Below are 19,000 nucleotides of genomic sequence, written 5' to 3' on the forward strand. Positions count from 1 at the left end.
TAATAATAATAATAATAATAATAATAATAATAATAATGAAATCAGCCACGATTCAGAATTTTTATGCTAACAAGACGTTTTGCTTTCTAAATGAACACACTTGAAATATAAGGGGTGTGAGGACAGGTATTTCCACAATTTAAGTGGTGTTATGACAATAATGACGAGAGCTCAGTAACAGAATCTATGTTTAACTTTACCTCGCTAGCAGCCAGGAGTCTAGCACATTATAGGTAGTAAACAATGCTGTTTAGTACCTATAAAGTGGTTTCGGAGAAGCAGTGCAAACGCAGCCGGCCAGGATGCCAGCAGTGCCCGCCCACTTCAGCGAGGTGACGTCCCCCTAAGCAGCTGCGGCGCATGCCCACAGCCGGGGAGGGGCTAAAGGCGGGGGCGCGCGGAGGCGCGGGCTTTGCTCCTGGGGTCTCGGCCTTGGCCAGTTGGACCTGGACCCTAGGGCGCCTTGCGCAGCTGTCCGGACGTGACTGCGTTCAGCCGCGTCGGGCTTGCTTCCCAGACTTGCCCAAGTTAGGGTGCCCTAACTGCCCCTTTGCAGCCGCGGACCTACGCCGCCTGCGGGTGAGAAGGTTGCGACGGGAGGTGGGTGGAGCTCGCCAGCGCCGGGACCGCGGATTGGCTGCCTCGGCTTTCTCTTTTCCCCCTGGGGCTCCGGTGTGAGGCGCTGAGCAGCCGGGAGCCGGCCCTCACCGTCGACCGGGTGGCGCTTTGCTTTTGCGGTGAGGCGTTGGCCTCGCCCGTACGCATTGGAGCTCTCCGTCCAGCAGGAATTTCCGGAAGGAGTTTGAATTTTTGTGACTTTTTTTGCTTGTTTGGTCGGTGGAATATGTTGGGATTTATGTTTGCCTCTGAACAAGTGTCTTGCTCACATCGTAAATGACTTTCTCTCCGAAACGCTAAATATTCTGCCCCGCAGGAGCTCACATCCTTATTTTCCATGACAGATCTTAACGACAATATATGCAAAAGATATATAAAGATGATAACTAATATAGTTATATTGAGCCTGATCATTTGCATTTCCTTAGCTTTCTGGATTATGTCAATGACTGCAAGCACCTATTATGGTAAGTATGAATGTTCTAAGTTGTTTCTCTGTAATCTAGTCAGTGAAATTTAAAACCATACCATTGTGAAATCCAAAACTCGTATCCTCTGAATGGTTAGGAATGGTTGTGTTTACTTAACTTCCATAGCCTGATTTAACTTAGTAACCAGATAATATAAACAGTGCCTTTAATAAACGCTTGTTGTGATAATTCGAGTTATACCTATTTCTTTTTTTTAATTTTTATTTTTTATAAGATGGGAGTCCCTCTGTGTTGCTAGTCTGGTCTGAAACCCCTAGGCTCAAGTGACCCTCCCACCTGGGTCTCCCAAAGTACTGGGAATACAGGCCACCACTTCTGGCCTAGTTATACCTGTTTCAAAATGTCTTTATATGTTAAGTAACTATTCCATCTGTCTTGGTGAAAGATAAGTGAGGTGAACATAGCTTTGTAAAGCAATTACAGTCATGCTTTTAATTTTGAATAAGAATATTAGTAATGGGCCAGGAGCGGTGGCTCACGCCTGTTATCCCAGCACTTTGGGAGGCCAAGGCAGGAGGATCAACTGAGGTCAGGAGTTCAAACCAGCCTGGCCAACATGGTGAAACCCCAGCTCTACTAAAACTAGAAAAATGGCCCAGGCGTTGTGGCACGCGCCTGTAATCCCAGCTACTCGGGAGGCTGAGGCAGGAGAATCACTTGAACCCTGAAGGCGGAGGTTGCAGTGAACTGAGATCGAGCCACTGCACTCCAGCCTGGGCGACAGAGCGAGAATACGTCTCAAAAAAAGAAAAAAAGAAATTAGTAATGTAGTTTATCAGTTTCACATGTTCTGTAAATATAATAAGAATTAAAGACGGTATAATATTTACATTTGGAGAGCTGAAGGACTTATCTGCCATTTGGCTGCTTCAAAAGAATAGACTCCTTTTAAAGCGTAAAGCTACATTGCTTAAATATAAGGTACTCTGGACTCAGATCTTTAAGGTTTTGAAGGTGCTTTAGAGCGTAAGTCTCCATTTACACAAACTTCCTTCTCCTATGAAAACAAAATACTGGTCAGTTTACAACAAGGGAAAAAATGAAAAGGAGAATGAGAAAGTGAACTCTCTTAAATGGTTATATCGTAAGGGATTGCCATTTCAGACTGTAGGCTTTTTGCAAAGAGAACACGTGAATAATTGGAAAGGGTTCTCCGGGATACAGAAGCTCTCAGGGCTGTTCATTCATAATGATTCACAGTGGGACATCAGAGTTTTAGGGGAGGGGTATAAGAGAAGATTCTTGTTAGTGAATGGTTGTCATGCAGTCATAGTATTTGTTATGACTTGAACTAAATAGAATAAATCAGGATTTGTAAACTGAAATATCCCTCGGACCAGTCACCTAATGCAAATGAATGAAACTGTGCAAGTTTTTGTGTGTTAGACGTGTGGTAATAGTTTTCACTTCCAGAAATAGGATATTTCTCATCTTTTGTTGAATGCTTGGGCCCTCTTTGTCTTTCATCCCCCCCGTTTTTTTTTTTCTGAGATGGAGTTTTGCTCTTTTTGCCCAGGCTGGAGTGCAGTGGCACGATCTCAGTTCACTGCTACCTCTGCCTTCTGGTTTCAAACAATTCTGCCTCAGCCTCCTAAGTAGCTGGGATTACAGGTGCCTGCCACCATGCCTGGCTATGTATTTGTAGTAGAGACAGGGTTTCACTATGTTGGCCAGACTGGTCTTGAACTCCTGACCTCGGGATCCTCCTGCCTCGGCCTCCCAAAGTGCTGGGCCCATTTTCTCATTTTTGATAGAAACATGGATACAAGCAGTGGTTCACGGTTTTCTTTACCATAAGGAAATCACTTAGCCTTGGCGTTTAGGAGCCTTCAGGAGTGGTGGGCAGTTTAAATGGGAAAGCCATGGCCTGTTTAAAGGAGGGGACCTCTCTTTACCTTCAGTCAATTCTACCGTGTTGGCCAGAACTTCCCAATTTTAAAACAGAAGCCAAGAATCTGGATTTTTATATGATATCTTCTCATCTTTAAATATTGACTCAAATTATTTGAAAACACTCTGCTAGCCAAATGTCTGTGAGCTGGATGCAGCCTCTGGAATAATCAATTTCTAACCTTTTAATTAGGTGTCCTCTAAAAGGCAGAGAGGAGTAAGACCCTGTTACAGAAAGAGTTCATTCTAGGTAGTGCTTGAAATTTAATATATGCCCCCTTGAAAAAAAATGAACCGGAGATTCATTTTAAATATCTAGATATCCATTATTATCATAAATAGCAGTAAAAGGTTTTCAAAACTTGAACATAACCTATTTGGCCATTCTCCAGTAAGACTGCTTCTCTGAAAATATGCATGCATGTCTCAACATAAATACAGTCGTGCTCTGCCTAGCGATGTTTCGGTCAATGACGGACCACACATATAACATGTTCCCATAAGATTATAATACCATATTTTTACTCTACTTTTTCTATGTTTAGATACACAAATACATTCTGTTATAATTGCCTACAGTATTCAGTGCAGTAATATGCTATACAGGTTTGTAGCCTAGGACCAATAGGCTATAGCATATCGCTTAAGTGTATAGTAGGTTCTACCATCCAGGTGTGTGTAAGTACAGTCTGATGTTTGCATAACCATGAAATCACCTAAGGATGCATTTCTCAGAACATATCCCTATCTTAAGTGATGCATGACTATATTTTTCTCTGGTGACTTCATCTTGGTGTTTGTACTTATGACAGTATTTTAGTCCAAAAGCAGTAATGGAAGTTTACTGCCAAAACTAACCTGTGCAGACTTCACACAATTTGTGCTCCACCTTTATAATGTTTCAGGTAACTTACGACCTATTTCTCCATGGCGTTGGCTGTTTTCTGTTGTTGTTCCTGTTCTGATCGTCTCTAATGGACTTAAAAAGAAAAGTCTAGATCACAGTGGGGCTCTAGGAGGTATGTTTTTATTTTGAATGTTTACAGTAACTACTAAGTGCTTGCTTATATAATTTAAATTTATGTTTTCTAAATTCTGAATATATGAGACTGACTACAAATCATAGTGTTATATATTTTAGACAATGATAAAGTTACATCTTGCTCAGCATTCCTATTGTCAAAATTTCAGAAACTAACATACACTTTTAGTGTAACATACAAATTAAATTTTGTGATTGATACAAAGTAAATTAATAGGATAGATGAACCTTGACTTTTCTGCTCCTTTAGTCTTCTACCAGCAGAAACACTGGAGCACTCCTCCTAGATGTAAAATAGAGCATTTGGAGAGAATAAACTCTTGGAAGTTGCTGTTAGTAATCTCAAACAGAGCAGTCCAAACTTAGCATTCTGGATTAATTTTCCAAAACTGAGTTGAGAACAGGCCATGTATTCATTCTTTTAGCAATTTTTTTTTTTTTTTTTTTTTTTTTTTTGAGACAGTCTTTCTCTGTTGCCCAGGCTGGAGTGCAGTGGCACGATCGGCTCACTGCAACCTCCTCCTCCTCCTGGATTCAAGCGATTCTCATGCCTCAGCCTCCGAGTAGTTGAGATTACAGGCCTGTGCCACCATGCCCAGCTAATTTTTTCTGGTATTTTTATTAGAGATAGGGTTTCACCATGTTGACCAGGCTGGTCTCGAACTCCTGGCCTCAAGTTGATCACCTGCCTGGGCCTCCCAAAGTGCTGGGATTACAGGTGTAAGCCACCATGCCTGACCCATCTTTTAGCAAATTTTTATTGAACACTTACTAGTATGTACCACTGTTCTAAAAACTTGGGATATATCTGTAAACAAAAAGAACATGGTGTCAGTTCTCATGAAACTTATATTCTTTAGGGCAGGTAGATAATATATAAAACTGTTCAGGTAATGACGTTTATGAGAAAAATGAAAAGGTAATTAAGTGTTAAGTGCATATGTTGGAAGACGTGGTGCATTCTTCTGTAAATGGTGTCAGGTGCTTTTCTGTAAGTAGGTCATTTTGCGCTGGCATCCAAAGAAGCTAGCAATGAGAGCTGACAGAATTATGTTCCAGGCCGACAGAATAACAAGTGCAAAAGTCCAGATATTTTAGAGGCTTATTTGAGAGTAAGAATAATAAGGCTCATTTGACTAGAAAATAGTAACAATAGGAAAAGAAGTGAGAGATAAAACTGAATAAATAAACTAGCAGTGTGCTCTCATGGTCCTATGGTTTTGTCAATTTTGCAAAGGTCAAAACTTTTGTACTCTTTTTCTTAAAGAGGGAACCCCAAATTATATAAGCTTCGGGCTCCACAAAGCCTCGATCTCCCCCTTATTTCATTTTTAGGGCATAGAGAGAATTAAATGAGATAATTTAAAGTCCTTACCTCATTGCCTGAACACATAGCCAACATTTATTCAGTGCTTGTAACTATTATTATTAGGCAGAGTTCTTCAAAATCATGCCAATTCTATTCATAATTAAGAAATATTTTTTAAGTTATATTGTGAGATTTCTTTTCCTTTTGTGGGGTAGTTGAGAATTAAAGTTAACTAGACATATTGATATTTTTGTATGAATTTTATTTTACCATGTAATCAATAAGTATTAGGAATGGTTATATTTTATCTATTTAACAAATGTTTGTATCACACTTTCTATGTACCAGGCACTGCTGTTAGCACTTTGGTAGTATTAACTAACTCATTTATAACATAACTTGAACAATCTCTGCTTAAATATAATAACATGGAGTTATGCTTTGCTAAAAAAAAGTTCTTTCTGGGCTGGTTGCGGTGGCTCACACCTGTCATCCCAGCACTTCGGGAAGCCAAGGCGGAAGGATAACATGAGTCCAGGAGTTTGAAACCAGCCTGGACAATATGATGAGACTTCACCTCTACAAAAAAAACAAAAAATCAAAATATTAAACCAGGCATGGTGGTGCACACCTGTAGTCCCAACTACACAGGAGGCTGATCGTGCCACTGCACTCAGCTTGGGCAACAGAGTGAGACCCTGTGTCAAAAAAAAAAAAAAAAAAAAAAAAAGCTCTCAGATATCCTCGCCTTGGAATTTCTTATTCTTATAGAAAGAAAGGTCAAGTCCTTCTTGAAATTCTGTCTTCCTTGGGCTTCTGTGCTGTATATTGTCCTGCTTCTCTGGCATTTATGATCTCTCCTGTTGTTTCTTTCCTGCTGCTGGAAGGGCTGCCTTCTAGCCCTTGGGCATCTACTCCTGTCCTATGTTGATTAGAATGAAAAGATATGTATTTGAAACCTAACACTGCCACCTATTATCAGGGCAAACTTGGGAAAGCTACATAACGCCTAGGAGCCTCACTTTCTTCTCTCTTCTAAAATACCTCCAATAGTAATACCTCATGGGCTTATTGGTGAAGCTCAAACAAGATATTATGTGAGGCAACACATCTTTGTAAATGGTGCAAAAATGTTCATTGTTAGTGATTATGTACTTTCAACCATATTTTTATACGCGAATGACTATTAAATTGGCATTGCCACAAACCTTTCTTTCTTTCTCCATACCTCTGCTCACATTACTCCTCCCCCTCTGACCTCTCTCCTACCTCATTATATATGCTGATTATTATTATCATCTGCATTAATAGAGAAGTATATAGAGAGATTTCAAAGATGAAGAGACAGTTCTGGGCAGAAAACAATGAGAACTGCAGAAAATTGAAACTAATGCTTGCAGAGTAAAATTAAATGAAGTATTCCCACTAAGAAAGTTTCTGGTTCTAGGCTTCTTAGTGCTTAATGAAGTATTCTTACTGAATAGGATTCAAATCTAATAAAGTCATTTATTTGCTGCCAGCCCTTAGAGATGGAAATGATCAGATGTAGTAGTAGATGGAAGCATGTCATTAACTTACTTTCAGTAGTAACTGATAGTTCTAAAGTCAGGTAGCAAAAATATAATATGCATGTTTCTAAAAATTATCATGGTGGTATAACATGCCACTTGATCTGTTTGAGCATAAAGAAAATCTACTAGATTGTAAACTCCTTGAGGACAAAGAGTATCTTATGCTTCTGTGTCCCATGTTTCTTTGAATAGTGCTAGATACATAATAGATGATTAGGAATAGATGTAGTCTGATTTTTAAAAACCTTTGCTTTTTTCCTAATTATTTCATTCTATGAAACGTTTATCTTTTTTTTTTCTACCTTTTTGTGAAAAAAGAAGTTATGGCCAGGTATGGTGGCTCACACCTGTAATCTCAGCACTTAGGGAGGCCAAGGTAGGCAGATCGCTTGAATCCAGGAGTTTGAGACCAACCTGGGCAACATGGTGAAACCTTGCTCTACTAAAAATACAAAAATTAGCCAGGCATAGTGGCGGGTGCCTGTAATCCCAGTTACTTGGGAGGCTGAGGCAGGAGAATTGCTTGAACCCAGAAGGCGGAGGCTGCAGTGAGCCAAGATCATGCTACTGCACTCGAGCCTGAGTGACAGAGCGAGGCCCTGTCCTCAAAAAAACTTTTTTTAGAGGCAGGGTCTTGCTCTGTCACCCAGGCTGTAGTGCAGTGATGCAACCATAGCTTAGTGCAGCCTTGAATTCCTGGGCTCAAGCAGTCCACCTGCCTCAGCCTCCTGGGTAGTTGGGACTACAGGCACACGCCGCCATACCCAGCTTTTCTTACTGTTTGGAACTTTTTGTTTCCTTAAGGATAAAAAAAAATCTAATGCTGATTTAAAATATATCATAGTAGTTGGGTATACTATCCTAGAGTATGACTGCAAATCACTTAAACTCTCAGTGTTGTACTTGTCCTGTCTATAAAATGTGAAGGAATAATGGTATCTATGGCAATGAATTATCTTGAAGTGTTATCCATGTAAAATGCTTAGCACAGTACTTGGCATACAAATATTTTATAGATGTTAGTTATTATTACTGTTTTCCTTCCACTACTGCTGTCCACAGTGATACAAGTTTGACCATGTCCCCACCCAAATCTCATCTTGAATTGTAGCTCCCATAATTCCCACATGTCAAGGGAAGGACCTGGTGGGAGGTAATTGAATCATGAGAGCAGGTCCTTCCCGTGCTGTTCTCATGATAGTGAGTAAGTCTCATGAGAGCTGATGGTTTTGTAAAGGGGAGTTCCCCTACATAAACTCCCTTGCCTGCCACTAGGTAAGATGTGACTTTGCTCCTCATTTGCCTTCAGCCATGATTGTGAGGCTTCCCCAGCCATGTGGAACTGTGAGTCAATTGAACCTCTTCTCTTTATAAATTACCCAGTTTCAGGTTTATCTTTATTAGCAGCATGACAACGGACTAATACACGCAGTTATAAGGAATTTTACTTTGCTACATCATGACTTTAGTGTGTCTAGGATTGAGAAGTAAGAGTTACAGAACTTCCTCAGGATCTGGGTATTTAGAACCATTCATGACAGAAACATATACCTCAGTATTGAGAGGATTGGGCAGGGGTTCAGTCACACTTCGTCTCTAAGCTGCACACTGAAGTGGAGGACTCTGGTCATTTGGAGAGAGAGCAAGCATTGCCAGAATAAGGAGAGGGTCACATGAGGGGGATTTGTGGTAAAGTGTTTGTGGAAGAGGATAGCAAGAGGGGGTGTTGTCAGAGAGGCCAGTGGTGGTGCTCTGTGTGGTTTCACAAGGGTGGCCTGACCTCTTTTTGGTCACTATACGTTGGGTCTGGTTTCAGTCTTTCTGAAGTAGAAACCTCACTCTGTCATGTACCCAGAGTTGATTAGAGCCTAGAAAACTGGTTGAATGTTGCTCATTGTCATAAAGGATTGCTATATGAGCCAGAATGCCACTTTATTAGTCAGATAGAAGAACTACCAGGCAGAAGAACACAAACCTCACTGTTCAGGCATGCCCTATTCTTGTAGTCAGGCCACTTGAGAAGTCGGATTATAATTAGAAGGCTGCTTTGGTGAGTACAAAGTCTGAGAAACAGTTATGCAAGTCCACAAATCAAAGGTTCCCCTCCCTTGGACGTGGTTCAAGAAGTCTGCCAGCCTCTGGTTTTTTTGGCCTTCACTTTCTACATTTTGGGCTAGCCAATTAAATTATCATAGAATATGTATGAATCAATAGGTTAGCCCTGAGTTTATTAAATTGCTATGAAATTCCAGTCCTGCCTTTCTCTTTTACGCCTCCTAGAGATTATCCAGGTCACCCTGGTTGGAATTTGGGGTATAACTGTACTCCCATTGTCAGAAATTTGTAGACAGCGTCATTTTACTCCCCTGATGCTATCTGTTAGGTACAGAATTTACCTATTTAAGGCTCAGAAGGCAACCATAGTCCTCAAGTCTTCAAATTATTTGGGAGTACCCTATTGTCATATCTGTGAACCCTTTATCAATGATATTTAGAGATCTGCAGGATGGAGAGGTGGAAAAGATACGAACAGGAGATAGCAGTTACTAACCTAAAATGTAGACATAGGTGGGAGTTGCTAAAAGTTCCAAGCTCTCTTAGGACTACGTGAAAGAAACCCTTCCCTCAAAACTTGTCTTGTTCATTTCCTCAATCTGAAGCTGTTACCAACATGAACATTGATCACCTCATGTGCTATTTTAAGGTGGTTGAAGTAAAAAGGATATAGATGCCATTTGTAACATCTCAGTGTAGGTTGTTTAGGGCTCTTCTACTTTGGGTTTGTTTAGAGACGGCGGAACAAATTGTTAACAGTGAATATTCATGAAGAGGAGGAGGGGAGACACTTTGACTTTCAATTTGTATACCTCCATATGTTTTGACTTTCCCCTTCAGTAGTTGCGTACAACTTTTCTAATGTTTTAAAAATCAATTAAAAAAACTTAAAGGTTGGATAACAATATTATAATATTTATCATGATTATTGTTGAGCTTTTGCCACTGGAACTGTTGCTGTTATTAGTATCCATGACATTAGGTAACACTTATTAAGGACCTCTTACATCCTGGATAATATAATAAGCATATTGCAAAGATTATCCCTGACTTTTTACAGCAAGCTGGCAAAGTAAATTCTGATTATTCTCATTTCATCGGTGCAAAATTGAGACTTCAGGAGGTTGGGTAACTTATCCTAATCTTGAAGAGATAAGTGAAGGAGCCAAAGTTTGAACTCTAGACTGTTCAACTCCAGAGCTGAAGCTCTTTGTTATTGTTAATACTTTATTTCAAGTTACCCTATTTCTTGTGCTCTCAATTAAAAGGTACCAAAGTTAAATACCAGTAATTGAGCATCTCTGGAAGAGTCGATGAATAACTATCTCATTGGTTATGATATCTGAACTTTGAGCTAAGCAATGGAAAGGGTTATTATAGAAAAAGAAGGCCAGGTGCAGTGGCTCACTCCTGCAATCCCAGCACTTTAGGAGGCCATTGCTGGGCAGATTGCTTGAGCCCAGGAGTTTGAGATCAGCCTGGGCGATATAGTGAGACTCCATCTCTATTTCTACCTTTTTAAAATAAAGGTATTTTTAAAATATTATCTAAAATAATATCTTACATTCATATGGCATTGCTTGAAACGAGATTAAAATATGGTAAAAAAAATGTGTACTCAAAATCGCATTCAGTTTACTGCTTGGTAACAACTTAATTGGCAAAATGCAAATTGTTAGAAATGTACGTTTCAGGTTATAACATAAAAACGGAAAAAATCCATCCTTTTTTCACAGCATTGATGTATGAATTGAATATAATTCTGTGTTTATAAATGTTTCTTTCAGGGCTCGTGGTTGGATTTATCCTAACCATTGCAAATTTCAGCTTTTTTACCTCTTTGCTGATGTTTTTCTTGTCTTCTTCAAAACTCACTAAATGGAAGGGAGAAATGAAGAAGCGTCTAGATTCAGAATATAAGGAAGGTAAGATTATGTTTGATATTATTCAAAATAGTAAACTTCATTTCATCGTAACATAAGCTTTTTTTTTAGACGGAGTCTCGCTGTCACCCAGGCTGGAGTGCAGTGGCACAATCTTGGCTCCTTGCAAGCCCTGCCTCCCAGGTTCACGCCATTCTCCTGGCTCAGCCTCCCGAGTAGCTGGGACTACAGGCACCTGCAACCATGCCTGGCTAATTTTTTGTATTTTTAGTAGAGACGAGGTTTCACCGTGTTAGCCAGGACGGTCTCAATCTCCTGACCTCGTGATCCGCCTGCCTCGGCCTCCCAAAGTGCTGGGATTACAAGCGTGAGCCACTGCACCTGGCCAACATAAGCTTTCAATCAGAATGTTGTTTAGACTGTCAAAACACATCACTTTTTATATGAGAATTCCTTTAGTAGCCAAATTGAGTTTATAATTTATTTCACAACAATAGGAAATAACAGCAGAATTTTAGAAGCACTAGAGTCTGTCATAATTTTTCCAGATTTGTTAATAACAGTATAGAATCTGGGCAAATGTACCATAACACTTTTACTGTTTTGAAATATTTTTTCATTGTTTTTCTTTTCTTAAACTTTAAAATATAAATACCTATAACTGCATGGTTTTTCTTCTAAGGAGAAAGCATTTGTTTGTCCTTTTCATCTGTTTGTTTCCAGGTGGGCAAAGGAATTGGATTCAGGTATTCTGTAATGGAGCTGTACCCACAGAACTGGCCCTGCTGTACATGATAGAAAATGGCCCTGGGGAAATCCCAGTCGATTTTTCCAAGCAGTACTCTGCTTCCTGGATGTGTTTGTCTCTCTTGGCTGCACTGGCCTGCTCTGCTGGAGACACATGGGCTTCAGAAGTTGGCACAGTTCTGAGTAAAAGTCCTCCAAGACTGATAACAACCTGGGAGAAAGTTCCAGTTGGTGAGTCCTTTTCTTCTTTTTGACCCATTGGTAGACACAGTTGGTGAGTCTTGGTTTGAGATTCTTTAAAAAAACCAAAAAACCTGTTGATTTAATGTATTTCTTATTTTAGAGCCTTTTAAAAACTTTATTTAGTCTCTTTAATAATTGGAAAATTTCTATAGACTATTAAATTGGTAATAATAAATAGTATTTGCAGGAAATGTTAGCAAGACCTAGATAAGCAATACAGGAACTTAGAGATTGATTTGCAAACATATCAGTAGGGAAGGAAAAGAAAGGGAACAATGGAATATTTATTGAGGGCCTGTTATGGTATCAGTGCTTTAACATATATCTCAATTCTCCATTATCAACATTATCAACAACTGCATAGGTTGAACATCACAAATCTGAAAATCCAAAATCCAAAATGCTCCAAAATCTTAAACTTTTTGAACACTGACATGATGCTCACAGGAAATGTTCATTGGAACATTTCAGATTTACGATTTTCAGATTTGGGTGTTCAACTGGTAAGTCTATATTAACGCAAATATTCCAAACTCTGAAAAAATTTGAAATCCAAAACACTTCTAGTCCGAAGCAATTCGGGTAAAGAGAATACTCAACCTGTACTGCTTTTTCTTTTTGTCTTCTGATGCTTCTCTTCCTCTTCGTCCCCTTCTTTTCTTTCTACCCCATCCTATCCCCCATCATCGCCTTCTCCTCCTTTTTCTTCTCTTCTTCATCATCATTATAACAGCTAACACATTTTAGATACCTACTACAGAGCACTATTGTAACTGCTCTACATGGATTGCCACTTAGTACTCCTAATAATCATATGAATTGGTTCTTTTATTATTTCTGTCTTATAAAGAAACTAAAGGACAAAGAAGTTAGATAAATTAACTACAGTCACACGGCTTAAGAGTAGCAGAATTGGGCCTGGCAAGGTGGCTCACACCTGTCATCCCAGTTAATAGAGAGACTGAGGTGGGAGGATCACTTGAGCCTGGAGTTGGAGGCTGCAGTAAGCTATGATCACACCATTGTACTCTAGCCTGGTTGATAGAGCAAAACCTTGTCTCTGAAAAGAGAGAGAGAGATTGAGAGAGAGAAGCGGAACCAAGATTGAAACCAGGGAGTCCGGCTTCGTTGAACCATTCTGCTTCATCACTTAAATTGTCGAGAGTTACTGAGGAGAAAATACTATTTTCTAAATAGCTACAGTATTTAGATTGCTTTAAAGAGAATGCTTTCTTTAAATTAGTCTTGATTAGATAGGTACCTTGCTGTCCTTGCCTTTATGTGTTTGCTGATTATTAACCAGATGATTTTCTACATGTTTCTTCTTCTTCAGGTACCAATGGAGGCGTTACAGTGGTGGGCCTTGTCTCTAGTCTCCTTGGTGGTACCTTTGTGGGCATTGCATACTTCCTCACACAGCTGATTTTTGTGAATGATTTAGACATTTCTGCCCCCCAGTGGCCAATTATTGCATTTGGTGGTTTAGCTGGATTACTAGGATCAATTGTGGACTCATACTTAGGGGCTATAATGCAGTATACTGGTAAGAACATTCCTTCATTCTTGCAACTTATTGGTGTGTTAAAGAAATAGGGAAAAGAAAGAAAAAATGTCAACAATGAAAACAAATCCAAAGACACAGGGTGTTGAGGGACTAGAAATGATAGGGCAAAGTCTCTCACAATTTTGGTTTTCTTATTCTTTTGTATTAAATTAATTGAAAGAGAATTAGTCGAATTAGTCCTGCACAGCAATGATTAGCAGCTGTGTGGGGAAGATACAGTAGTGCAGAGAACAGACGCTTTTGTGTGGGCCATTACCTAATCCCAGAAAAGCAAGACATTTTGGATCATATCATTTTAATAAAATTCCTTCCATTCATTTTCCTATTCCATTTGAGGGATAATTGTACTAGTCTGACTATACATACCACCTACTTTTTTACTGTGGTATCATGCTTGCTATTCTTGCCCCTGAGTTTTTGCTTCAATCAAGATATACGGTAGGTGGCTGGGTGCAGTGGCTCACATCCAAATCCCAGCACTTTGGGAGGCCAAGTGGGTTGGATCACTTGAGGTCAGGATTTCGAGACTAGCCTGGCCAACATGGTGAACCTCCATCTCTACTAAAAATAAAAAAATTGTCTGGCGTGGGGGCGCCTGCCTGTAATCCCAGCTACTTGCAGTGAGCCGAGATCATGCCACTGCACTCTAGCCTGGGCAACAGAGCAAGACTCCATCTCAAAAAAAAAAAAAAAAAAAAAAATCTGGTAGAGTGGTAGAGTATGTTTTTCTCAAAATTTTCTGTGCTTTGTTTCTAAGGCTCTCCCATCCTATCAGTGTACTCACATATTCTGTTAGGTGTGTATTTGCTCCTCACTCTCATCAACCATGTTTCTCCTTTGATTGACATCAGGAAGAGGTTGGAAGGCTAGAGAAGGGTTCTCTCAGTACAGTCCTCCTAGCGCTCTTCATGCCTCAGAAAATTTATGTGCCCTTCCTCCCCTCTCCCCATCAGTCAGAATATTTGTTCTCCATTTTGTTAGTCTCATTTAGATTTTAAGGATGAAGCAATCTGATCTTAATTCTCACTAAAGGGTCAGTAACTCTACACGCACACACAGACAGTAAACATGTTTTTTAAAGAGTGTGAATTTTATTCTAAATTAGGTTCTAACTGGGAAAGTTTCTGATTGCATTGAGTGGGTTGAAAAGAAATGCGTGCAGTAGGGGAGATTTTGTAAATCTTCGTGTGCCTCCTTTGTGCCAGCCCCATGCTCAACCATGCATTTACAGTACTGTGGCCAAAGACATGATCCCTACTCCCAGGGACCTCATAGATCAGTCTTGGAGGGGAACCACTGGGAAGGCAGGCCCAACCTGCCATTTTCATGCCCTCTCTGCTTTTCATGTTCTCTCTTCCACTTCTGAAGCAATTCCAGAGATATTGACAGAAAATTACTGAGCATTCAAAGTGGCCGTTTATAATCAGGGGTCCCATATCTCTCATCATATAAATGATCCATTAAAGTCATTTAGCAAGTCACTTAGAACCTTTCAAAGATTGTCTCCTTTGGAGGAAAAAGCCTATTTTGTTCTTTTTAAAAAATCAAGTACATGTACTCTAGAACTTAAGGTATAATTTTAAAAAAAGAAAAGAAAAAACAAAATCAAGTCATTTGGGTTTTCTACCTCACTTGCTTCTTTTTCCATTCCAGGGTTGGATGAAAGCACTGGCATGGTGGTCAACAGCCCAACAAATGAGGCAAAGCACATAGCAGGGAAACCCATTCTTGATAACAATGCGGTGAATCTGTTTTCTTCTGTTCTTATTGCCCTCTTGCTTCCAACTGCTGCTTGGGGTTTTTGGCCCAGGGGATGAACTTTATTTCATTTCCACAGGTTGAAACTGATAAGTCCAGCTAAATTTGCAATTCCAACTTCTATCCTAAGAAGAATAATTGTAATGGCAAAGCAGAAATGCCAGCTCCTCCTATATTCCATTGTGATGGGATTTCACATTTTGCTCTCATCAACTCCCCTGTAACAGCATCTTTCTAGTGAAAGAGAAGAATTCCAAGAACTTACGCATATTTTTTTCTGCTGAATGGAAGTCTTGAGCAATGAAGCTATATTGTCCCTACATACTGCTATATATTGAACTGAAAGTTCTCACATAATCAGTGTCAAGTTTTGTCTTATTTTGTTTTGTTTGTTTAAACCAGTGTGGGAAATAAAAGTGATGATATTTAAAATAGTTCTCAGTTGAAGCAGAGAAATGCCACTGTGCTAGTTGCCCAAATGTTATGTCTATTTTAAATAGTTCGAGCTGATGTGTATGGAAGCCTAAATAAGTATAGTATCCTGAACTTCTCCCATTAATTGCTATTCACAATTGGGAAAAGTATGGAGATTGGTTCCTAGTGAGTTTTGTGGCCTACTCCACATTTGTTCTTCCTTCCTCAGGGTTAGTGATGAAAAAAAGTAAATACCTTTTTCATATGACCATTAGAATGTATGAAAAAAGTTATTTTAACTAAAAGCAAAAGAACTTTATCTTATATCTAAAAAATGTATACCTTACTATATGTTTCAGTTGCTCTCTGAGCAGAAATTATCTTCAATTTAGTATGTGGAATGTATTTTCTAGCTTTCTTTGAATTATATATGGCAGCCTGGTTTAGCATTGGCATCCTGAACAGTTAAGAGTCATTGGGAAATTATTGTATTTCTTTATGAATTTACTATCATATCAATTGCTGGAAAATGCTATGGTTTTCTATTATTACCGTCTAAGTTGTATTCTCTCTTACACTGTAGCCTCAACTAAGGCAAATTCTGCTTTTCAATTTTGTTCTTCACTATGATTTACTGTGTGCCAAAGGAGTTTTGACATGGTACAGAGTATTTTACTAAAAGTATTTTTAAATGTTTTTCATGTGATTTCTGTACCTTCTTCCTCCTGCCCCTTTTGCTTTTTTAAAGAAAATGGGGAAGAATTTATGAATATACCACCAGCAGAGTGGATAATGCTTACAATTCTTTATTGGTGGCCCTACTGTGGTGATGATCTAGAACTGACTTACTTCAGGACAGAAAAAAAAAAACAATCACACCCTTAATCTTTAAGCCAGTGAGATCAGGGGGTTGCAACAGTTGGGTTAGAACTTCGGGTATATATTGGAAGCACCAGGGCATGTTTGCTTTTTTCGTTTGTTTGTTTTTTGAGACAGAGTCTCACACTGTGGCCCAGGCTGAACTCCAGCACAGTGGCATGATCTCGGCTTACTGTAGCCTCTGCCTCTCGGGTTCACACGATTCTCATGCCTCAGCCACCCAAGTAGCTGGGATCACAGACGTGCACCATCATGCCAGGCTAATTTTTGTATTTTTAGTAGAGACAGGGTTACACCATGTTGGCCAGGCTGGTCTCGAACTCCTGACCTCAAGTGATCTGCCCACCTCAGCCTCCCAAAGAGCTATTACAGATGTGAGCCACTGTGCCCAGCCACCAGGGCATGTTTTTAAAAAAGTACTGATGTCTGGGTTTCACACTGCAAAATTCTGATTTATCTGATCTAAGGTACAGTCTGGATATTGAGACGTTTTAAAGCTCTGACTGTACATTGAATCGTCATGTAAGGAGTTTTTAAAACACTGTTGCCAGGGGCCCTTTCTAGACCAAGTCAGTCAGAATGTTGGACAATGAGGCCCATGCATGGGTATTTTTACAAAGCTCTCTGGGAGATTCTAATGCTTAACCAAGTTGAGAAGCACTGAATAAGAATATCCTGGGCCGGGCACAGTGGCTCCTGCTTGTAATCCCAGCACTTTAGAAGGCCGAGGCGGGTGGATCACTTGAGGTCAGGAGTTCGAGACCAGCCTGGCCAACATGATGAAATACCGTCTCTACTAAAAATACAAAAAATTAGTCAGGTGTGGTGGTGCGTGCCTGTAGTCCCAGCTACTCAGGAGGCTGAGGCGGGAGAATTGCTGGAACCCGGAGGTGGAGGTTGCAGTGAACCAAGTTTATACCACTGTACTCCAGCCTGGGCAACAGAGTGAGACTCCATCTCAAAAAATATATATATATATATTTTAAGCACTAGAACTACTGAATAAGAATGTCCTAAAGCACTGTATCTAAGCACTTGAAAAGAATGGGACTTTTCAGTTTTGGGGAGATAACTATTAGCAACAACACAATATGTTATCTTTGTGGGTTAATAACTTCTGGTAATTGCACAGTGTCTTACAGCTACATCACTTATAAAATCATGTGTCACTTTTCACACAGCCTGCACATTGTTCTCACATGCCCTTTTTCTTTTCCCGGAGATTCATCCTCATGACATACGAGGGGACAAAAATATTTATTGGAACTATCTTTGGATTTAGTAGAATCACTGTATCATTAACAGTTTGGGGAAATATTGCTTTGCCATCCTGTATTTGAAAATTTAGGTCTAGTTGTGTTTTGCAATCAAAATGTTTGAGATATTCAAAAACTAATAGGATCTGTATAAAATATTTCACTCAAAACTACTGAAAAAAGTCTGGGATAGCAGCTCATTATCAAATATACTCCTATTTTTGTGGTGATTTATGAACATCCCCACTAAGTATAACTAAAGATCATAAAAAGCCTCAGATCAAGTTTGGTCAGGTTTTGTCACCAAACTTTATAAAGAAACTGGTTTTCATAGCTTTTTGGAGATGAGAATTGAGGATAAGAAATTGTGTCTCTGTCCTTTTTTTTTTTTTTTTGTAAGTCTTATATGTATTTTACTGTAACATCTTTTGAATTGGGTATTTACCTAATTCAACATATTTTTCCTCTTTGCAGAATGGGCAGTTCATGTTAAAAACACTTTTCGTGGAAAGAGCTCTATGTAACAGTATAATAAAACTACCTACCTAGCAATATAAAGCATACTATTTCTTTTCATACTGTTCCATGATAGAAGAGAGCAGATAGATGTGGCTTGGGACAGCTCCTGAAGAATTCCAGGAGTAGCGTGTTGAAAACTCATTAAATGGAGCCACCAGGAGACCAAAGAATTGATTCAGCAGGACATTCTATTATTAGCTTTTCTCATTACTTGAGTTATCTATTTCTCATATATATCTTTCCTGTTTCTAGTTGCTATACACGTAGGATGCTGCCTGCAGAAATACCAACCCCACCCCAATTAGATAAAGGACTAGTATAGAGAGACAGCATGTGAAATGATGTTTTAAATTTTGCCGCATGCCTGTGATATGAACAGCTGCTGCCTATTAGGCACAGTGGGTATACTAGGGCCCAATCATCTGACCGTCCTGATGTTTTATCTAATGTTCCCAGTGCTATCACAATGAGAATGGTCTGTACTAGCCACCATATCTCAGGTGAATTGTGGTGCGCTTTAAAAATGAAAACACAGCCAGGCGAGGTGGCTCATGCCTGTAATCCTAACACTTTGGGAGGCCGAGGCGGGCAGATCATGAGGTCAGGAGTTCAAGACCAGCCTGGCCAACGTAGTGAAACCCTGTCTCTACTAAAAATACAAAAATTAGCTGGTCATGGAGGTGTATGCCTGTAGTCCCAGCTACTCAGGAGGCTGAGGCATGAGAATCACTTGAACCCAGGAGGCAGAGGTTGCAGTGAGC

General features: G+C 39.7%; 1 protein-coding gene across 2 annotated transcripts; it reads left to right on the forward strand.

Moving 5' to 3' along the window:
- The first annotated feature begins 509 nt into the window (after positions 1-509).
- On the forward strand, positions 510-16,281 carry TMEM19 (transmembrane protein 19). 2 transcript variants are annotated; one of them, XM_077953076.1, is made up of 7 exons: positions 557-1,085; positions 3,905-4,018; positions 10,764-10,901; positions 11,583-11,837; positions 13,183-13,392; positions 15,067-15,155; positions 15,251-16,281. In XM_077953076.1, the coding sequence occupies exons 1-7, from the start codon at positions 956-958 to the stop codon at positions 15,272-15,274; spliced, it is 960 nt and encodes a 319-aa protein (XP_077809202.1). In that variant the 5' UTR covers positions 557-955; the 3' UTR covers positions 15,275-16,281.
- Positions 16,282-19,000: the final 2,719 nt, after the last annotated feature.

Source organism: Macaca mulatta, chromosome 11 (assembly GCF_049350105.2).
Source record: "Macaca mulatta isolate MMU2019108-1 chromosome 11, T2T-MMU8v2.0, whole genome shotgun sequence".
NCBI lineage: Eukaryota > Metazoa > Chordata > Mammalia > Primates > Cercopithecidae > Macaca > Macaca mulatta.